Source organism: Equus przewalskii, chromosome 18, assembly GCF_037783145.1.
Source record: "Equus przewalskii isolate Varuska chromosome 18, EquPr2, whole genome shotgun sequence".
Lineage (NCBI taxonomy): Eukaryota > Metazoa > Chordata > Mammalia > Perissodactyla > Equidae > Equus > Equus przewalskii.
In genome coordinates, this window is record NC_091848.1 from 24,648,681 (window position 1) to 24,669,188 (window position 20,508).

General features: G+C 59.1%; 1 protein-coding gene and 1 long non-coding RNA gene across 3 annotated transcripts; one reads left to right on the forward strand and one right to left on the reverse strand.

Moving 5' to 3' along the window:
• The first annotated feature begins 666 nt into the window (after positions 1-666).
• Positions 667-20,410, forward strand: EPHB3 (EPH receptor B3). Of its 2 annotated transcripts, none has more exons than XM_008508458.2 (16): positions 667-1,230; positions 9,691-9,755; positions 10,920-11,592; positions 13,860-14,015; positions 14,815-15,165; positions 15,334-15,458; positions 15,639-15,798; positions 15,876-15,984; positions 16,383-16,435; positions 17,473-17,595; positions 17,718-17,965; positions 18,401-18,616; positions 18,728-18,877; positions 18,968-19,161; positions 19,264-19,419; positions 19,525-20,410. In XM_008508458.2, exons 1-16 carry the CDS (start codon positions 1,116-1,118, stop codon positions 19,631-19,633), a joined length of 3,003 nt encoding a protein of 1,000 aa, XP_008506680.2. In that variant the 5' UTR covers positions 667-1,115; the 3' UTR covers positions 19,634-20,410. The 2 variants fall into 2 exon arrangements, with proteins under 2 accessions (XP_008506680.2, XP_008506681.2); XM_008508459.2 differs by having other exon boundaries at positions 971-1,230; positions 15,639-15,789.
• Positions 14,198-20,127, reverse strand: LOC139077005 (uncharacterized). The gene is made up of 3 exons (XR_011529113.1): positions 19,503-20,127; positions 19,240-19,396; positions 14,198-14,481 (listed from the first exon to the last, which is right to left on the reverse strand). It is a non-coding gene; the product is annotated as an uncharacterized lncRNA (long non-coding RNA).
• Positions 20,411-20,508: the final 98 nt, after the last annotated feature.

A 20,508-nucleotide genomic window follows, 5' to 3' on the forward strand; every position in this document is an offset into this window, starting at 1 on the left:
TCCTCCAGAATAATACCTGTCACACACTGCTGTGATTTCACACCTGCCTCCACCACTGAAGTAGCTCCGTGAGAACACCGGCCTCTGTGTTACTCATTGCTGTAGTGCCCGCAGTTACTAGAGTCTTTGGCTCAAAGAAAGATGAATACACAACTGAATGAACGAATGAATAAATAAACGAGTGAGAAGGCCCTGATCGCAGGGTATGTCGTGGTGGGCGCCCCCTGTTAGTGCCTAAACTGAGTTTAGGGTCTGGATGTGCCTGGAGAAAAAGACAGCTACGTGGGGGCGTCCCTGGGCTCGTGCAGGCCACAGGGGGGCGCCTCCGGCTCGTTGTATCTAGATGGCACCTCCTCGGACTTGGTTCGGTAACTAATCGCTATGGGCGACAGGGGGCGGGGTTCTCCTTCTGATGGACAGTATCGCTCCGCCCAATCTAATTCATCTTTTCCTTGGCCCCGCCCACTCCGGGCCTTGAAGTCCCTGAGGGTGGGCCTGATACAGACGACACCAACTGAGTACCAGCAGAGTGCTCTCAAGGCGGAACCAGGGAGCCTGGCGGTCTGTGAGTGGGCGGCCGGGGGCTGGGGGCGGGGCCGCGGAGTCGACAGGCAGGCGGCCGGTCCCGCCCTTCTCGCCCAGAGCGGCCGCGCCAGCGGTGGGGGCAGCAGAAGTGAGTACGTGAGCGGCGCAGCAGGATCCCTGCTCGGACCCCGGACGGCGCGCGCGCCCAGAGCCTCGGAGCCGAGTCCGGCCCGCGGCGGACCTCCGGATTACTGTGCAGCCCGAACTACGACCACTTGCGCCCTGCCGCCCCGGCCCGCCTCCCCGAGTCCTCCCGCTCCGAGCTCTCCAGCGCCCAGGATCCTCCTGGACCGGTCCGTCCAGATTCCCGCGGGACCGACCTGCCCGCATCCCCTAGCAGCGCCCGGCTCAGGGTGCCGCCTCGGTCCCAGCGCCGCCCGCCTGGATTGCACCCCCTCCTTGCCCGGATCTCCTGGCACCGTGCGCGAGCCTTCCTCGGGACCCGCCGAGCGGACCCTCCCCCAGGTGCCCGCAGCCCCTCCGGCGCGGCCCGGCGCGGCCCGGCGCGGCTCCCGGAGCCCGCCCCGGCCATGGCCCGAACCCGCCCGCCGCCGCCGCCGCCGCCGCCGCCGGGGCTCCTGCCGCTGCTCCCTCCACTATTGCTCCTGCCGCTGCTGCTGCCTGCCGGCTGCCGGGCGCTCGAAGGTGAGCGGCGTCGGGGGGCGCGTCCAAGGGTTAAGGGGGCCGGGGTCGCCCCAGCGTGGGCCGGAGAGGGCCCGCGGTGTGGGGCCGATGCGCGCTGGGCGCACGTCGGAGGAGGCTCCGCCACCGGCGCCCTCTCCAGGGGTCGGAGGATGGGGACGAGAGGACGCCCCCGGAGCCGCCTCGGAGGAGCTGACTCCGCGGCCGGCGGTCCACGGGTTGCGGGATCGCGGGCAGCTCGACTCGGATTGAGCGTCCCCAAAAGTCGTGGCCCCCCGTGAGCTTCTGTGGGAGTACCTCGCGCTCACGGCAGAGAAGCGGCGTTCTCGGCACCTCCCGGAGGCGAGCGAGTGTGGGCGACCCACCAGGCAAGGGGGGGTGCTCTGAGGCTGCTGCGGGGCCGAGGCAGGTGGGGACGAAGCGGGTCTCCCCAGGTTGGGGGGTGGCGTTGGTTGGGAACCCGTTGGAGTTAACTGTGAGAGGGTGAGTGCGTGCACCCCGCTTTGTCCGGGGATGGCTGCGGGGGTGGAGAGGCAGGGGCCTGTTATTGTTTATGGTTTACCGAGCGCCAATTACACATGAATGCTGTGCGCGCGGCCGTTGCACACTGATCTACGGCTCCCCCTCCGCCTTCTAGCAGGACACCCCGAGTGCTCGGGTCTCCATTGAACCCCTGAAGTGGTGGGGTTTGCTCCAGGGAGCCCCGGAGCCCCGTGTGTTCCCCATGAGCCTGTGGGAAAAGGCGGGCCTTCTCAGTGGGTTCCGTGAAACCTGCCAAGACTGGGGCTGAGGGGGTACCTCCAACTTCCAAATGCCTGTACTTGGATGAACAGCCCGAGTGTTGTTGGCCCTGGTGGGAGAGCACACACACATGCCGCTTGACACAAGCCTGCAGGGGACGGAGGCACTGACACCCGTCACAAACAATAGACACACACACGGTTTCCAAAGATTTGGGGGCCATTAAATGAGGGAAGGAAAACCTTCCCTAATGTGGAGGAAAAGACATCACAGAAATTTGGGGTAAACTGGAATATAGGCAGTACTTGTTTTTGGCATCTTTAACAGATCCAGTCACTTTCTTCCTTCAGGAACAAAAACAGGAATTCTGTGAAACTTGGTTTGTTCGTATGTTCACAGTCGGTAAACTTAAAGGTTGAAAGGGAAAAAAACTCAGTTCTGAGAGAAAGACATCTTCTGGTGCTTTCTGTTTTTCTGCAGGGGAAAAAACGACCCCCTTTTATCTCTGAGCCTGTTGGTGCTGACAGACCGATTCACACGGCTGGACACATGCAAATCCAGACAGACACACCGAGGTCGCGCCCACACTTGCGCACACTCACCCACATGCGTGTGATAGGATCGCAGGCGTGAGAAACTGGCATGGGGCTTTGTTGTTGATTGCCTCAAGGGTGTGAGCCAGGGAGCCTGTTGGAGTTCCCAGGTCTGTGCCTCTGTCTTAGCCCAGGAGAGGCGACACACACATACATGCTCATGGGGCTGTGTCCCCCGGGCCCCAGGGCCCTTGTTTGTGGGGTGTGGTGGGTGCTGGTACCGAGAGTGGGGTGGGGGTGTGTGGTTGGGTCAGGTGAGCAAGGGCTTCCTGAGGAGGCTCACCCCTGCCTTCCTCCTTCCCTTCTGTTTTCCCTCCCTTTCTTCCTCCTTTTCACGTCAGTCGCTCAGAGCTGGCCTCCAAGCCTCCAGGCCAAGGAGCTGAGGGGCCGCCCTGATGAGCTGTAGCAGCCCATGAAGGAGAGGGCAGCAGGGCCATTGCCCCCTACCCTGTCCTGCCCCTCCCCCTCAGCTGTGAGATGGGATCCAGGGCTGCCCCGTGGCTGGGAGGCCAGGCCAGTGTAGGTGCCCCTGAGTAGCAGTGCCTCCGAAGTGTGGCTTTCGCCAGCTCCTTCACTTGTGCCATACCTCAGACCTTCGCGTCTTCTGTCTGGGTGTGTGAGAATGAAAGCAAAGAGAGCGGCCTCAGGGTGCTGACCTGGCCCAGAGGGCCACCTTCCCCCCTCCAGTTCTGCCTCCCTGGGAGAAGGGATGGTCTAGCACCCATCTCCCAGGGGTGTCGGGAGGATTGAATCCTTAATGTGTGTAAAGTGCTTCGCACATAGCCATTGTTATTCAAGGATTAGCTGTCATTGTTCTTACCCTGGGGTCTGCTCCTTGGGGAGCCATGCAAGTGAAACTGGTACGTGCCCTTACCCTGCCGGAGGGAGGTTAGAGGAAGCAGTGATGGGGCAGGCAAGGTTGTCTGAGGAGGAATAAGGTGCCCCCCACCCCCACCCCTTCATCTCCCTTCAGCTCTGGGAGGGATGGGATGGGATGGGAAGAGAGCTGGCCCTGACTCCTGCCTGTCCCCCACCCGTGTTCTGGAGCCTGAATGGTGGGGTGGGTAGACTTGGAGGTCCTGGGCTGTGGCCAGAGGGCAGGGCTAGGCAGGACCCCCAGCCCTGGAGATCTCATCAGCCCCCAAGCTTTACGGGCTGGAGATCTAGCCTCCTCGCTCCAGCCTTCCATTTGGGTTTGCCAGGATTTGGTTTGCTCGTGGCCTATGGAAGCCTTTTGGCTCTCTGCATCTGGAGGTCATTATATTTAGGCCCAGGGTCCCGGAGCTGAGGGTGCTGCCCCTCGTGGCCCCCTTGGTTAGATGCTGTCTAGCATCTGGCTGCTCTTCCCTCCATGCACACTTGAGGTTCACCAGGACTACATCCGAGGATCTCAACAATTTGGGGACGGAGCCAGGGTCCTTGCTTGTCCTCCCTGGTTGAAGAAACACTCCTCCCTTTGCCCTCTGATTCTCGCCCCCGCCCCTCCCCCAGTTGCCCTCAGATTTACCGTCAGTCACAGGGAAATAGGGCCACCTTGTTGGTCACTCCTTCAGGTGATGTTCCCCAGTCCCCCAAGCCAAGATCGTTCTCCCTGCCAGGACCACAAGTGGTACAGCAGTAGGGTCTAGTAGGTGAGCAGACAGGAACAGACCGTGGGATAAGGAAGGGTGTCTGGACCATAGGATCCTTACACCTAAGATAGGATGGGGAGGCCCCTGTTGGGAAGAGACCCTTTTGAGAAAAGAGAAGCAGTTACCAGATCATAATTGGTGGGGGCCGCACAGCCCTCTCCCAGCCGAGAAGGAGGCAGAGCAGGAGTCCATCTCTTTCTCAGCAGTGACCACTGAGGAGGTGGCAGCTGAGAGGGGACAAGGGGCTGGGGTTCCTGTGGGTTGCTCACTTGTTTGAGTTGCCTCCGGCGCCCCCCACCCTGTCTCTGTGTATCATGAGCTGGCACTTAAGAGCTGCCGATGAGGGACAGCAGCAGGTATTTGGGGGAACCAGTTTGCCCATTGCTGCCTTCCCTTTCGCCAGAACTGCTGCCGCCGTCGCCACTGTGGCCTCAGTGGCAGCCAGCTAAAGCCAAAGCTGCCGTGGGCAAGGCCTCCACCACCGGCCTTGCACTAATTAAACAGCATGAAGAGGCTGAATCACCAGGCCTGCATAGTTTGAAAATTGTAGCCCTGCCTGTTGTGCTGAGTCAAACTGGTTTGTCGGGATTGGGCAGCTAGGGGGGTGGCGGAGGGAGCCTGGGTACAGCTGGGCACCTGATGGGGTGGGAGAGGCCCCCTGCCCCAAGGGCTGGCCCCGGCACTGGGTCTCCTGTTGCCTTCTGCCCCTACACCCTCTGTGGCTGGGATCCCAGGGAAGGGCTCAGAGGCCTCACGTAAGGGCTAGCTGGCCATCCGTCCTGGCTGGCTGGCAGGGCCAGGACTGGGGTGAGGGCCCTGGATGAGGACTGAGGCAGCCGGGCTCCCTGCCCTGTGCTTCTTCCTTCCTTCTCCTCCCTTTCAGGTTTATTTAATTATCAATCCTCATGATCTGAGGGGAGGAATGAAAAACAAAATGTGTTCTCTGTTCTGGGATGCTCCCCTCCCCTCCATCCCAGACTTGAGGGCTGAGGGGCCATGGTGGGGGAGGGAGAGGTGGTCCTGAGTGAGTTAAGCTCCTCCAGGTCTCATGGCAGGACCCCTTCTTCTTGTGCTGACCAACCCTGAGTGTGCAGCTTGGTACACATGCACACACACACTGACACATGGGGAGAGGCAGGAAGGGAAAAGACAGGACGGATCCCTCAGGTTGGTTGGCTGAGGTGGGACCCCGTGGAGGAGGAGGGGGACCAACTCAGAGGTGACATGGGATTCCTCCCTCTCATCCCAGGCAGGGCTCCAGGGTTCTCCTTCTTGTCCAGACACTGCCCCTCTGCCCTCCTGCCCCTGCACACTCTGCTGGCCCAGCCCTGCAGTGTGATCTTTCCGGCCGCCTCCAAGTCCCTGGTCTGGAGTTTGGGGTGGAGGCTTCTTGCTTCTGTCTCCAGATGTTTTTGGTTTCCTGGGTCTCACTGACACCCCTGTACCTAGGGTGGGGTGCTCTGGGTGGCATGGGGCCTGGCAATGCTGTGGGGTCTGGCAGATGCATAAAACTCTGTGCACCTGGCCCTTCACCAGGGCAGGTGGCAGGTTTCCAGCTGATGCCTCTGCACCAGGGTGGCCCAGTAAGGCCCTCAGACATAGGCTGGATATCCACAATGTTCTTCTCCTGCTGGGCCCCCAACTTATGTGTGCAAGTGCTACCTGAAGCTCCTGGCGCTATATCTCTTCATGATACCACCCCCTTCCCAAGGGCTCGGAGGCCCTTGGGACAGTGTCATTAGGCTGGCAGAGAAGTGGCCTGCTGCATGGGCAGGGGCTGTACCTGGGGAGGCCACACCCAGCCACACCCTGAATCATCTTCATGCCCTGACCCCACCCCCAGCCTCGTGACCTGTGACAGCTCCTTCCTGTGCCAGAGCCACAGGAAGTACATCTGGGGCTTGCTCCTCCTTTCTGCCTCTGGTCAAGGCTGCCCTAGTACCTCTGCTTTCTTAGGAGACACTGTCCGCCCCCACCTCTTTCTCTGCCCCACTTGAAGACTCATCCCATAGAAAGAATATGCTTGTAGTGTGTGTGTGTGTGTATGTTGCATGTGCACGGAGGATGCACCTTGGGGACTTGACACGAACTCTAGGTATTGATACTTATACTGTGTACACATGCTCCTGGGGCATGTTTCAGTGCAGACAGCCATCTCTGTGCACAGCTGATGCCAGTTGTGTGTGACCATGTCACCGAATCTGTACGGAGAAACTGGTGTTCGTTTCCACTTGACTACTCAAGACTGTGACTCGTGGCTGGCAGTAGTGTGCACAGTTGAGTGTGTAAGGAGAATGTGCTTTTGGGTGTGTGTGCCCTCTGTGTATGCATATGTCTCAGGAAATCGGCACATATGAAGGCTGAAAGAGCGAGTCTCTGCCTCAGGCGAGGCAAATCTGCGAGGGGGAAAGAGACACTGTACTCGGGTGTCTGAGGAAGACTGATCTGTTTGTACCATGTGCGTATGTGTGTCTGAGGAAGACAGACCGTGGCTGTGTGGAGCCATGTGTGTGTTTGCAGACGGCTGTGGCTTTGTGTGTTTTTGTCCACCATATGTGTTGACTTGTCGCTCTTTGGCCCTGATGGTGGGGAATGAGCCCAGCCACTGAGAACTGGGGGATGCGTGTGCATGTGTGTGTTGGTGCACAGGTGAGGGCCACACAGCTGCTGCCACGTGGCTGTTGTCCGTGGCCCCATGGAAACCTGAAAGGGTTGCTTCACTTCTGAGCATCGAAGCCCCAGTCCCAGAAAGCCCCCAGGCCTGGTGCCCACTTCCTGCTTGCTTTTGGGGGCTGTGGGGTTCCCTGCCTGGCAGAGCCCCGTATCTGGGAGTGGCCAGCTGCTCTCTGGTCTCCCTCCAGCAGCCACATGGAGGGACAGTGGAGGGTGGGGGTGCAGACGGGAGCTGGGAAGTTTGGAGATCAATCACTCATTCCTCTTTTGTCCTTACCCCCTGTACCTCATATCCTTCACCCCAGCGTGTGTGTGCACGCAAACACGCATGCACACATGCCACACACATAGAGAAATGGTGGGCTCTGTTGGGTTGGGTCTCTCTCTCCTACTGCCACAGACAAGTTCTAGGCGCCCCCCCATGTCCTTCCCGAGGCTTGGATTCGGACATCTCAGGGTCTCCCTCTTGCTGAAGGGGACCAAGCCCCTCCCCTCCCCCAGAGACATGGGGAAACCGAGAGCAAGCCCCCCTCCCCACCAGGGTGACCAGAGCCCTTCCTCAGGCACACATGACTCGAAATCCAAGTCCTCTCCTCATTAATGGGAAAAATGTGCCGAGATTGAGCGATGGCCAAGGCTGAGCGATGGCCAAGGGCCGATCCCCTCCCTCTCTCGCTCCCCAGAAATTAAACAGAAATGAAGAACCTCCCCCCTTCTGCCCGCCGCCCCCCTCCCCACCGTCCTCCCCTCCCCTCCCTCCTCTCAGAGCCAGCGCAGGGCTTGTTTTAAACTGTGGAGGAATCTGGCTGGAGGGGGGAGGGGGCTGAATATTTGGGTTTAAACAGTTCCAGATGGGTTTGGCACAGGCTGAGCAGAAGGAAGTGAGCGAGAGGGAGGAGGGAGGCTGCGCTGGAGGAGTGGTGGGAGCCCTCGCCTGCTCTGGCGGCGGTGGGCAGGGCAGTGGGCAGACAAGCAGGCGGACTGGCTGGCTGGCTGGCTGGGGGTGGGGGTGCGCTTGGCACTTGGCTGGGCCCACTCCTGGGGACAGGAATACTCTGGGCTGCTGGCTGGGGAAGAGACCACTTGGCAACTTCCCTCTCTGTCTCTGTCTCTGTCTCCTTGGGCCTCCTCTTCTCTCCATCTCACTGTCTTTTGTAGTCCACCGCTGGCCATCCCAGCTGTCTGGTCCTGGCCAGCCAGCTCTGCACATCCCTCCAGCTCGGTGCCGCCCACCCTCCGCCTCAGCAAAGCCCCTGCTCCACCGCCTCTCTCCCCCGTCTCCAGGCCCCTGCTTCTGCCCATCTCTGCTTTCCTCCCGGACTCCCCTGCCGAACGTCTGTGTCTATCTGTCTGTCTGCCAGAGAGGCCAGTCAGGCCACCGGCGACAAGACTGGGATAGCTCACCCTGCAGCCGGGCCCTCCAGGGACCAGCCTCTGCTGCAGGAAGAGGAGGGAGCCTCCCTCCCCACAGTGAATGGCTACTGCCCGCTGCCCCCTCTGCCTCACCTGGGGCCCCCAGCCGCAGCTGCCTCATGCACCAGGCACCACGAAGCCCACGAGCCTGGAGACTGTGGGGTTTGGGTCTCTCCTCTCCTGGGTGCCCTCAACCTGCCCCACTGTTGATGAACAGAAGTTCTGGGGCAACGCTGCCCCATTCCAGCTCAGAGCTGCGGGGAGAGCTGCTGGCTGCCCTGTCTCCCAGCCTGTGAGGAAGGAGTTGGCACCTCTTTCCTCTTTTTCCTGCTCCTAGGTCTGATCTTGGGGTCACACTGTCAGAGAGCAGAGTTGTCCAGCCAGAACCCAGAACCAGGTTCCCAGGGGAGCGAGTTTATATCAGAAACATGAATGGGCCCTTCCTATGGCCGAGCAAGGGGAAACAGACAAGAAACCGCAGCTCAGAGCGGGGTTGGTGCTGTGACAAAGCCCCTGGCCCTGGATATATAGAGGAAGGCATCTAAGCCTGAGTTGAGGATTCAAGGAAGGCTTCCTGGAGGAGGTGACAGCTTAGTTGGGACTTAAAGGATATACAGGAACTTTCCAGGCTCCCTCTGTCCCCCGTTTACAGAGGAGCATATTGCAGTCAGAGTGCCCTGGTTAAGGCATTAGTTGGGGAGTCAGAACTGAATTTGAGCCCCCTTTCAACCCCTCCCCTCCAAGTCCTAGCAGTTTTACCTTAGGCTGTGTGTTTACTTTATCTGGGCTTCAGCTTTCCCATCTGTGAAAGGGGCACACCGACAATACCTTTCTCCAAGGACTGCAGGCAGAACTGAACTAGCTCCCCAGGAGCTGGTCTGGGCCTTGGTGGCCCCACCTCACCCTCAAAGAGCATTCCTGCCCCTTCCCCCGGAGATGGTTGAGTAGGGGGGCTCTGGCCTGTAACTGCCGTCCCCTTCTGGGCGTGTGGGGCTGTGCCTTTGTGTTGGGGATGGAGTCCAGGGAGGCCTGGGCGCAGGGTCTGAAGCACACGGCCCTTTGTTCCAGGAGAAAGGCCCTGCCGGCCCCTTTGTGTGGAGATTAGCAGAGCCTGTAGGTGTGTGAACCAGTCCTGGCTCCCGGCTCATTAACCCAGGCCTGGGGTCAGTGGCAGACACCCACCCCCAGCTGGCCCTACCCAACATCTTTGGGCTGTGACATCTCTGGGGACGGCTGGAGGGTCTCCTCCGGGGCAGGGGAGCTGAGGGCTTTGGGGACTAGAGGGTGGGGTGGTACCTGGTGGGAATCAGTCTCTGGTGTCCTGGCCTTTCCTGGGCAACCTCCTCGCCACCTCCTCTTTCTCCTCATCCTGAGCTTGACCCCTGACCTTTTTCCTTCTGTTGCTTCCCTAGAGACCCTCATGGACACAAAATGGGTGACATCTGAGTTGGCATGGACATCTCATCCAGAAAGTGGGGTAAGACTTCCCCGCTATCTCTCCCGTGTGTTGGTTGCCAATTAAACCACCCCTCCCTCCAGCGTCCACCCCACTCAGGGCTGGAGAAGAGCTGCCTCTGCGCCCCGCTTGTCCTTCTCACCTCCGGCAGCATCCCCATCCTCTGCCCCGGCCCCCTCCTTCTTTGCCTGATCGTCTCTCTCTGTGGGTGTTTTTATTTCTCACCCTTCAGCCCGCCTGTGTCCCCCTTCCCACATACACACCATCTTTGTCCATTCTCCCTCAGCCTGTTTTCAGCCTAGTCCCACCCCTCTCCTGCCTGACGGCCCTTTGAATGTCTGTCCCAACCATCTCCCTCCTTCCTGGGTCCTGGGAAGAGCACTGGCTTGGGAGCCAGGAATCCTTGGATCCAGATCTTGAACTTACTGTGTGACCTTGAGCAAGGCAATTTCCGTTTCTGGGCCTCTGTTTCTTGACTGTTAATTTCTTGTAGTCCTGACGTCTCTCAGATATTCTAATTAACCTCCCTAGGGGGCCTTCACAGCTGCCTAAGCTCTGGAACACTGGGGTTGGGTGGCACTACAGGCTTCAGTCACCAGCCCTGACTGTGTGACCTTGGGCGAGTCCCTACTTCTTGTGAGTCTTGGCTTCCTCGTCTCTGCAGTGCGGACAACAAACAGGTGCACCTCCTCATGGAGTTGTTGTAGAGGTCAAATGTGATGGCAATAGTGATGGCCGATATTTATTGAATACTTGCTCTATATCAGGCACCGTTACAAGCCCATTACTGTTTTAAACTGACATAATTCCTCACAGCCTCATTTATTTCCAATGAGCCCCATTTTTACACATTGAAACTGAGGCATAAAGAGAATAAAATTTATAGGAATACTCATAGAGTACTGATCAATCGCCCTGTTCTCAGTGCTTTATGCCTTTAAAGTCATTTATTCCTTACACGTTTTTTCTTGCCATGTTACAGATGGGGAAATGGAGGCACAGGGAGGTTAAGTGACTTACCCATAGTCACACAGCAAGCAGAATGGTGGGATTTGAACATGTCTGTGTGCTCAGCCACTATCCCACAGAAGCATCTCTGTGAAGTAAATATAGCAGAGCTGGGCATGTGGTAAGCACCTGGCAGATGTTGGCACTCACTCTCTTTTTCACTTGGTCCATGCACAGTGGGAAGAGGTGAGTGGCTACGATGAGGCCATGAACCCCATCCGCACATACCAGGTGTGTAATGTGCGTGAATCAAGCCAGAACAACTGGCTTCGCACGGGGTTCATCTGGCGGCGGGACGTGCAGCGGGTCTACGTGGAGCTCAAGTTCACGGTGCGCGACTGCAACAGCATCCCCAACATCCCTGGCTCCTGCAAGGAGACCTTCAACCTGTTCTACTACGAGGCTGACAGCGATGTGGCCTCAGCCTCCTCCCCCTTCTGGATGGAGAACCCCTACGTGAAAGTGGACACCATCGCGCCCGATGAGAGCTTCTCGCGGCTCGATGCCGGCCGTGTGAACACCAAGGTGCGCAGCTTCGGGCCACTCTCCAAGGCCGGCTTCTACTTGGCCTTCCAGGACCAGGGCGCCTGCATGTCGCTCATCTCCGTGCGTGCCTTCTACAAGAAGTGTGCATCCACCACCGCGGGCTTCGCCCTCTTCCCTGAGACCCTCACTGGGGCAGAGCCCACCTCACTGGTCATCGCCCCCGGCACCTGCATCGCTAACGCTGTGGAGGTGTCGGTGCCGCTCAAGCTTTACTGCAATGGTGACGGAGAGTGGATGGTGCCTGTGGGCGCCTGCACCTGTGCCACCGGCCACGAGCCAGCTGCCAAGGAGTCCCAGTGCCGCCGTGAGTGGGGACTGCCTGGGGGAGGAGAGGGAGCGACCAGGCCACAGCCACCTGCTGCCCCCTGCCCACCACTTCCCACCTCAGGACAGAGGCCTGAAGTCTGGGGCGGAGGGAGGAAAGGGAAGAGGGATAGCAGGTGCAGCGAATCTGGTGCAATGAGGGAGGTGAGAGAAAATGAGAGACATGAGGATAACAAGAGGAAAAAATAAAACTAGAGAGAGAAGAGAGACGTGGAGAGTCTTTGATAAGGAGGCACCTGAGGAACCAGGAGGCCAGCAGAGATGCCCACTTTGTCCCGTCCCCAGTGTATGCTTCACCCTGGAAGTACCCTGTGTGCACCTCGTGCTTGGCCCTTTTCCCTTGGGGTCTCCTCTTTGTGAAGCAGTATTTCCAGCAGAGTGGTGAGGGGCTGGGTCCCTGAGGTCCTGAGTCCTGACTCTGCCACTTACACCTGTGAGACTTCACTCCCTGAGCCTTGGTTTTCTCATGTGCAAAATGGGGAGGATAATGGTGATTCCTTCAGAGAGCGGTCGTGGGGCTTAAGTGAGTCAATGTGCATGAAGCCCTGGCACACGGCAAGCACCAACCCCACCTAAGTGTTAGCCGTGACTCTCGGGAGCCCTGGGAGATGTGGGGGACGTGCATTATTCTGTCCTTATTTCATACATGAGGAGGTTAGGAGGCTTGCCAGGACTCATAAGACCTTACTCTATAAAACCTGTTCACGTAGGGTTCTCATTTGAGCCTCGCCACAACCTTGTAAGGTCGATTCCATTTATCTCCCCTATTTTGCCAGTAAGGAGACTGCGTCTCAGAGAGGTTCTGTACTTAGGCCTCCCAGCTGGGAATGTGGGAGCTGGGCCGACAGCCTTGTCTGGTGCTCTGCCACCCGGACAAGGTGCCGAGGGCCTTGCCTTCTGTCCCTTCTGCCTGATTCTCTCCCCTGGCCCTGGCAGCCTGTAGCTCTGAGGGGTGGGAGCTGGCTCTTGGCACAGCCCTAGGTGCGAGGAGGCTGGCGGCCCGACCTGGCTGTGAGGCCCCGTGTTGGGTGTTGTCGTGGGAAGGTGAACAGTGCCTTGCCCGGCCCCGCCACTTCTCTATGGGAACCTGCCCCCAGACTTCCTCTTCCTAAGTGGAGAAAGGGGTGGGGGTGATGAGCCTGACAGCCTGAAGAGGGGCTAACACTCTGCAGGTCCCTGGCAGGAAATGCATGCTGGTTCCCATAGCAACCAGGCTGGCCTGGCCCCTGCCCCCTCCCCCACTGGCTCAAAGGAGCTTGGATGGAATATCACCTTAGTGGGGAGATTAAACCCCGGAGAAGGGCACAGCCCCAACTCTGGGCTTTCCACATTCTGGATGACCCCCCCAGAGGTGGTCCTGTATGGGTAGGGTGACCGTATGCTGTGGTACGTCCAGGGCGGTGCTGGTATATGCCCGTTATCCTAACATGATGATTGCTAATGTCTGCTTTCACCTTCCACATACTCCAGTTTGAATACTAAGTTATATGGCCATCACAGATATGGGGACCCTGCAGAGCCGAGGTGCAAGGGCCCGAGTATAGATGGCAGGAGAGAAGGTGGAGGAGGAGAGAGGTTCAGGCACTGAGCTCTGAGCTCACTTTGGGGCCTGGGGTTCCCCTTGTGGACACTGTGAGGCCTCTGAACTCCAGGTGACCCCTGCCTTCCTGCCTGCTCTCTTTCTCTCCTTTTCTCACCGTTCCTCAGCCCCCACCCCTGCCCACGGGCAGAAAGGAGCTGCTACCCTGCTTCTGGTGGGTGGAGACAGAGGTTGGCTGTGAAACTCAGAGGCCCCACCTCCTGGCCCTTCTAAAGTGTCCTTAAGGGTCCTCAGGAATGATTTTCCCCAAGCTTCAGGGAGGGTGGGGGCATCCCAGCAGAGTACAAGGTGCCACCAGCCTGCTTAGGGGTCTCTTCCCCTCCCCCTCCTCTTCCTCCTGCTCTCTCCCTTCCCTGCCTTGACAAGCCTGGGCTGTCCAGGTGATGGGGCTGACGTCGTCCATGATGCCCCAGGCTTGGGGTGGGGGGGCAGGGGCGGGGAGGAATCCGCTGACGTGGGGTTTCCATGGGGCAAAAGGGCCTTTTGTAGCTGCAGCGGGAGTTGGGCAATCCCAGCATGGCCCCCACAGTCTAGGAGGTGGAGGGGCCAAGACCTGGGCTGGGGAAGGGCCAGATTCCCACGGGGTGTGGATGATTGGTATCTGCAGGGCAGGGAGGTGAGCTCGTCCACCCTCTTCTCCCCCGCAGCCTGTCCCCCTGGGAGCTACAAGGCGAAGCAGGGAGAGGGGCCCTGCCTTCCCTGCCCCCCCAACAGCCGCACCACCTCGCCAGCCGCCAGCATCTGCACCTGCCACAATAACTTCTACCGCGCAGATTCCGACTCTGCAGACAGTGCCTGTACCAGTGAGTGAACTTGCGCGCTTACCCTCTCCTGCCCCAGGGCTTCCCTCTGTGGGCCGGCCTGGGACGACCTACACGGTCACTGTGAACATCTCCATTTTCCAGATGGGGAGACTGAGGCTCAGAGAGGTTAGATGTTGTGCTCACTATGGCACAGCTAGGAAGTGACCAGCCCTGAACCAGAATGCAGGTCAGCTGGCTCAGCCTCTCCACCAACATTTAATAAGTGCCTGCTAGCTCCTAGCCAGGCATCAGGAACCAGCTGGGGCCCTCCAGTCCATCTTCCTCTGTAGAACTGCTGCTCTTTTGGCCCAACTCTAACCACAGAGGGGGCCTCACATCCCTGGGGCAGCCTAGTGTCTCACTTTCTCTCTTCTTTGGCCTTTGGTGTGCCAGGCATTGTGCCAGGAGCCAGGGATGTATGTGGAGAAGAATAAGATGCAGTCACTGTCCTAATGGAGCTCACAACCTGGTGGGAGAAAAAGATGTAAAAACAGATAATGACCATTTAATGTGCTAAGTGCTGGGCTGGAGGAGATGCCCAGGAATTATGTTATGGGAGTGCAGAGGACAAGGAGAGGATGAATTAAGGAGGGCTTCCAAGAGGAGGTGACATCTCAAGTTGAGCCTTGAAGACTAAATAGGAGTCTGCACAGTGAGGAAGTGTAGGAAAGTTATTCTGCTTATGAAGCAGAGGCAAAGGCAAGGAGGTCAGAAGCAGCTTGGAATGTGCACAAAGTCTGGGCAGGAGGGGATCCTAGGGCCTTAGCTCACTGTCCTCTCCCCTCCTTCTTCCCCGTAGCGGTGCCCTCTCCACCCCGGGGTGTCATCTCCAATGTGAATGAGACCTCGCTGATCCTCGAGTGGAGCGAGCCCCGGGACCTGGGTGGCCGGGACGACCTCCTGTACAACGTCATCTGCAAGAAGTGCCATGGGGGCCCCGGGGCCGGGGGTCCCTCAGCCTGCTCCCGCTGTGATGACAACGTGGAGTTTGTGCCTCGGCAGCTGGGCCTCACAGAGCGGCGGGTGCACATCAGCCATCTGCTGGCCCACACGCGCTACACCTTTGAGGTGCAAGCAGTCAACGGGGTCTCGGGCAAGAGCCCTCTGCCTCCCCGCTACGCTGCTGTGAATATCACCACCAACCAGGCTGGTGAGGAGGGGACACAGCAGGGTGGGGCCTGGGTCACCTTCCCCTACACAGAGCTGAGGTTGCCCATGGCCTGCCAGTGGACCACAGGGATCCCATGGGCTGTGGGTTCCTTGGGAAGAATGCCAGGGCCTGAGGAGCCCATGATGAGCCCCCCCACTCTTCCCCTAGCCCCGTCCGAAGTGCCTACATTACACCTGCACAGCAGCTCAGGCAGCAGCCTGACCTTGTCCTGGGCACCCCCAGAGCGGCCCAACGGAGTCATCCTGGACTACGAGATGAAGTACTTTGAGAAGGTCAGAGCCTCAAGGGGCAGGAGGAGGCCTTGGGACAAGAAGATTACCCCCAGATAGTGGCAAGGGCCCTTGGGAGCAAGGCCTTGGGTACTGAGGGGGCTGTGGGGCCGGCCTGGGGCTGGGCAGGGCCTGATGGACCTCAGGACCCACTGAGACGCCTTCTTCCTCCTGGTGTTGCAGAGTGAGGGCATTGCCTCCACAGTGACCAGCCAGAAGAACTCAGTGCAGCTGGACGGGCTGCGGCCCGATGCCCGCTATGTGGTCCAGGTCCGCGCCCGCACAGTAGCTGGCTATGGGCAGTATAGCCACCCGGCCGAGTTTGAAACCACAAGTGAGAGAGGTACACCCGCCCTGCGCCTGCCCCTGCCTCAGCCCCCACCGTCCCTCCCTCCACTCACCCTCCCCTCCTGTCTCCAGGCTCCGGTGCCCAGCAGCTCCAGGAGCAGCTTCCCCTCATAGTGGGTTCTGCCACGGCTGGGCTTGTCTTCGTGGTGGCTGTTGTGGTCATTGCTGTCGTCTGCCTCAGGTACTCCCAGGCCCATGCTTGCTCCCCTGGGCTGACTAGAGCTTCCCTTTAGCACCCTGGAACCCTCATGCCCATGGGTGAACCCTCACCCACATCAAACCCAGAGCCACAGCCTTCCTGGGCCCAGGCTGTCCTTGCTGGAAAGGCCCTCTCCAGTCCACACCCATGTCCTCATCCTATCCCCTCTCTGTGCCCTGAATCTACTGACATATCCCTTCAGGGACCAAGTCCACTCAGCCCCTTGTCCAGAGACCCAGTGGCTGCTCTAACCACCAATCCTGAGACCAGGCAGCGGGCCATCCCCTGTGTGCTCGGCCCCTCCTGTGCACTCAAAGGTCCTCTGACAAAGGCAGCTGCCGGACTTGTCTCAGGCCTGCCCTCCCTCCCGCCCCCTCCAGGAAGCAGCGGCACGGCTCTGATTCCGAGTACACCGAGAAGCTGCAGCAATACAGTGAGTCTGGCTCCTCATCCTGACCCCACAACGTGCCCTTTGTCCCTGCAGGGCTTGGGGACACCCTTTTCCCTCCCTGGGACTTTATTCCTTGTACTCCTACCCTGGAGGCCCCTCCTGCTTCCAATCGAGTGCCATTTCCTGAGCCCCTGCCTCACCCCTGCTAGCCCCAGAGATGAATGAGACGTGAGCCCTGTCCTCAAAGGCAGTCAGTCAGTCCCAGGAGGAAGACAAGATGCGTACACACAGGAAACAATGAGAGAAAAATTAAGTGTTAAGTCGGATGTTCCTGTTATAAAGGGCAGTAAGAGTTCAAGAAGAGGAAGGCTTCCTGGAGGAAGTGGCCTTGGGCTGATCTGAGCCGGATAGAATGAGCAGGGTTTAGAGAGGTTGGGAAGAGCATTCTTGGCCAGAGGAGCCTTTGGAAGGTAGTGGGTGGGGTGAGGAGAGTGCCCAACTGTGGGGGCAGCAAGAAGACTGGTTTGACAGCTCCTGGGAAGCCAGGCTGGGTAGTTGCGGCCAGTCCTTGAGGGTCGTGAAAGGCAGGCAGAGGAGTTTGGACTTGACTCCACCACCAGTAATCCAAAAGGCTCTCCAGGTGGGGAGTGATACAATGAAAGTATTGTTTTGGGAAGACAGGTATGCAGGACAGACTGGTGGGAAAAGTCCAGAGGCAGAGAGCCCAGCTGGGAGGCTGCTGCAGGAGTCTGAGTGTTGAAGGCCTGGACAAGGTCGGGGCAGTGGGAACGAGGGGAGGGGCAAGTCTGAGAGAGGTTTCAATGTGATGAGAGATGAGGGAGAAAGAAGAATCCTAGGTGTCTAGCCTTTATGGTCGCCAGCTCTCTCGGAGGGGATGGTGGCGGGGTGGGGCGAGGGGCAGGTGGGGCTTCCACAGGGAGGAGTATGGAGCAGCTTAGCAGGGAGGTTGGGAATGTGCTCCCATCAGGGATGAGAGCCTAGGACAGGATCCCGGGTCCCCTCACCATCCCCAGCCTGAAGATCTGTCCCTCTCTCAAGCTCACCTTTTCCTCCTCTAGTTACTCCTGGAATGAAGGTTTATATTGACCCTTTCACCTACGAGGACCCTAATGAAGCCGTGCGAGAGTTTGCCAAGGAGATCGACGTGTCCTGTGTCAAGATCGAGGAGGTGATTGGAGCTGGTGAGTGCCCTGGGGCACAGTGGGGAGGAGAGGCTGGGGGTTACCTCGAGTGAGGACTGAGGGGGGCTGGGGACAGGAGCCATCCCAGAAATAGCTCACTCCCTGTGCCCTGTGCTCTGCAGGGGAGTTTGGGGAAGTGTGCCGCGGTCGGCTGAAACAGCCTGGCCGCCGGGAGGTGTTTGTGGCCATCAAGACGCTGAAGGTGGGCTACACAGAGAGGCAACGGAGGGACTTCCTGAGCGAGGCCTCCATCATGGGTCAGTTTGACCACCCCAACATAATCCGCCTGGAGGGCGTGGTCACCAAAAGTCGGCCAGTCATGATCCTCACCGAGTTCATGGAGAATTGCGCCCTGGACTCCTTCCTCCGGGTAAGAGCCAGCCCCGGGTCCCTCCCCCTCGTTGTCCACCAGAGAGCTGGGTGGGGCAAACCACCCCTCCCATAGATCAGACAGACCCTATTCAAGTCCACAGATATCTACTCAGTTGGCATGGCACAGGGCAACAGCCCGGCCTTCAGCCAGAAAGACCAGGGTTCTCCTCCTGACTCTGCCCCCTATCACCTGTGTGACCTCAGGCTTTACTTAACCTCTCTGAGTCTCAGCTGTCTTCGTTGTAAATGGGAGTGGGTCCTCATGGGAGTTAACTGGGATGTTGTGTACTGATGCCTGCCACATAGTAGGGCAGCTTACTGACTCAGTGCACTCTGGACATGGTCTCAGAGGACTTGAGAGGGCCGGCGGGCAGGCAGGCCCTGGGGCAGGAAGGAGGCGATGGGCCCACCTGAGCCTGCTCATTGCCTCCAGCTCAACGACGGACAGTTTACGGTCATCCAGCTGGTGGGCATGTTGCGGGGCATTGCTGCCGGCATGAAGTACCTGTCTGAGATGAACTACGTGCACCGAGACCTGGCTGCCCGCAACATCCTTGTCAACAGCAACCTGGTCTGCAAAGTCTCAGACTTCGGCCTCTCCCGCTTCCTGGAGGATGACCCCTCCGATCCTACCTACACCAGCTCCCTGGTACAGGAAGCAGCCGGGAGGGACACTGGGGGTGGGGCCAACCAGGCAGGGGCTCGGGGCTGGGGAGCAGCCCCGAGTCATAGGGTGAAGGGCGTGTGCCCCCCCCACCAGGGCGGGAAGATCCCCATCCGCTGGACTGCCCCAGAGGCGATAGCCTATCGGAAGTTCACCTCTGCTAGTGACGTCTGGAGCTATGGGATCGTCATGTGGGAGGTCATGAGCTATGGAGAGCGACCGTACTGGGACATGAGCAACCAGGATGTGAGTAGGGCCAGCCAGAGTGGGTGGATGAGTGGAAGCTGGCTGGGAGCAAAGTGTGGCTGATTCCAGGTGTCCCCTCTCTTGACCCAGGTCATCAATGCTGTGGAGCAGGATTACCGGCTGCCCCCGCCCATGGACTGCCCCACAGCACTGCACCAGCTCATGCTGGACTGCTGGGTGCGGGACCGGAACCTCAGGCCCAAATTCTCCCAGATTGTCAACACCCTAGACAAGCTCATCCGCAACGCCGCTAGCCTCAAGGTCATCGCCAGCGCCCAGTCTGGGTCAGTCCTCTCCCTCTGCTCCCACCCTGCTCTCGAGCCAGCAGCCGCACTGCTGCTTCTCCTGCCATCAGGACTCACCAAGCTCCTCTCTTCCACCTACAGCATGTCACAACCCCTCCTGGACCGCACGGTCCCAGATTATACGACCTTCACGACAGTTGGTGACTGGCTGGATGCCATCAAGATGGGGCGGTACAAGGAGAGCTTCGTCAGCGCGGGGTTTGCATCCTTTGACCTGGTGGCCCAGATGACCGCAGAGTGAGTGTGCTGCAGATTGGGAGGGGCGGGGCAGGGGGCTCTGAGCCAGGCCTAGGGTGGTGGGCCAGCGGGGAGGGACTGACCCTGCCCTTGGTCCATCTGCAGAGACCTGCTACGGATCGGGGTCACCTTGGCCGGCCATCAGAAGAAGATCCTCAGCAGTATCCAGGACATGCGGCTGCAGATGAACCAGACGCTGCCCGTGCAGGTCTGACACCCAACTTCCACTGGGTGGTGCCCCCCAAGGACTGCACAGGGACTCTGACCAGCCGGCTGGACTTTTGGACTTTTGGATGCCTGGCCTTAGGCTGTGGCCCAGAAGATGGAAGTTTGGGGAGGGCCCAAGCTGGGACTTCTCCTCCAGGCCTGTGCTCCCTCCCCAGGAAATGTGCCCCAAACCTCTTCATATTGAAGACGGATTAGGAGAGGGGGTGATGACCCCTCCCCAAGCCCCTCGGGGCCCAGGCCTTCCTGCTCTCCAGTGGGGGATCCCCACCACCTCAGACTTGGCTATTCTTCAGTGCTGGAGGTCCTTGCAGGGTCAGGTAGGGGATAAGCCTGGGTTCCATAGGGCCCAGCCCTGGCAGGGGTCTGGCCCCCCAGGTAGGCAGAGAGCAGTCCCTCCCTCAGGAGCTGGAGGAGGGGACTCCAGGAATGGGGAAATGTGACACCCGCATCCTGAAGCCAGCTGGCACCTCCAGTTTGCACAGGGACTTGTTCTGGGGGCTGAGGGCCCTGCCCCACCCCCGCCCTTGGTGCTGTCATAAAAGGGCAGGCAGGGGCAGGCTGAGGAGCAGCCCCTTGCCCCCCAGAGACTGACTCTCAGAGCCAGAGATCGGATGTGTGTATGAGTGTGTTTTATGTGTGTGTGTGTGTGTGTGTGTGCACGCACTGGCCTGCACAGAGAGCATGGGTGAGCGTGTAAAAGCTTGGCCCTGTGCCCTGCAGTAGGGCCAGCTGGGCTATCAGCGGAATAAAGGCAATAAGATGATTCTGTTGTCCCTTCTCATTCCACTTCCCAAGGCAGGATTCCCTGATGCCCTCAAGTTCACAATCCCTCAGCACCAGCCCTTCAGAACTCCCTGGAGT